At 40.5% G+C, this 986-nt stretch overlaps 1 protein-coding gene across 1 annotated transcript in view; it reads left to right on the top strand.

The window, feature by feature from the left end:
• Window positions 1-940: 940 nt before the first annotated feature.
• The window catches only part of BAALC (brain and acute leukemia, cytoplasmic), a gene marked incomplete at its 5' end in the record, with an annotated part of 6,384 nt that continues 6,338 nt past the window's right edge, over window positions 941-986 (top strand). Inside the window, one exon of the mRNA XM_009323089.1 lies at window positions 941-963. Coding sequence (XP_009321364.1) covers window positions 941-963 — 23 coding nt within the window. The remainder of the gene's footprint in view (window positions 964-986) is intronic.

Here is a 986-nt window from a genome sequence, read left to right on the forward strand (position 1 = left end):
ATTACTGAACCCGTTTGTTTAAATTTCTACTGAAGCTCCACAGTGGAACTCCGAGGAGGTTATTTACCAAACCCATGCTGTGAGGATGATATAAATGTCTCGAAAGTTGGCTGGGTTTAAACAACACTGAGACAAGACCCTGAGCATTACCACCCTGCTAGCTTGCAAATTCTAGATTGTACAGAAGAAGAAAGTTAACTTTTCCATTTTTGTGTACTGTGGCAAACCCCAAGTACCAATGCAAAAATATTTGCTATTTAAAATGCAAACGTGTGTTCCTAATCTTTTCTTTAACATCGTTTCTGCTTTGCAATCAGCATTTTGCGTTATATATCTAGTCTATAAAGTAGGTGTCACTTTATGAATTGCCAACAAATCTTGTGCTCTTACTTCCACTGCTCAGGCATTCTTACTATAATTTCTGCTCAGTGCTCATACATAAAGAGCAGGTCATTGAAGCCTTTAAACTGTTGCCCACTCTCTAAATCACCTGTTTCCCAATGAAAAAGAAATCTAAAAGTTTCTTTACTTCAGCATAGCAAACATATTTCCAAATAAAATAAAAAAGCTTTTTGCACCGCTAGGATACCCTAGTATTGGTGACCACTAGGTCACCTGTATAAAAATATAGTGGGAGTGATAGTGGAAGGCTCAGACGCTGATACCTGGTTCATTTCTAACAAGCATTGCAGAAAATGCCTCACCCCTGCAATGCAGGATGCAACAAGGATGCTCGGGTGTCCTGGTTTCGGCTGGGATAGAGTTAATTTTCTTCCTAGTAGCTGGGAATACAGCTACTACTACACAAATACAGTGCTGTATTTTGGATTTAGCATGAGAATAATGTGATAACACACCGACGTTTTAGTTGTTGCTAAGCAGTGTTTATACTAAGTCAAGGACTTTTCAGCTTCCCATACTCTGCCAGTGAGGAGGTGCACAAGAGCTGGGAGGGGGCACAGCCAGGACAGCCGATGTAAACTGGC

Source organism: Pygoscelis adeliae, unplaced genomic scaffold, assembly GCF_000699105.1.
Source record: "Pygoscelis adeliae isolate BGI_AS28 unplaced genomic scaffold, ASM69910v1 Scaffold174, whole genome shotgun sequence".
Classification (NCBI taxonomy): Eukaryota; Metazoa; Chordata; class Aves; order Sphenisciformes; family Spheniscidae; genus Pygoscelis; species Pygoscelis adeliae.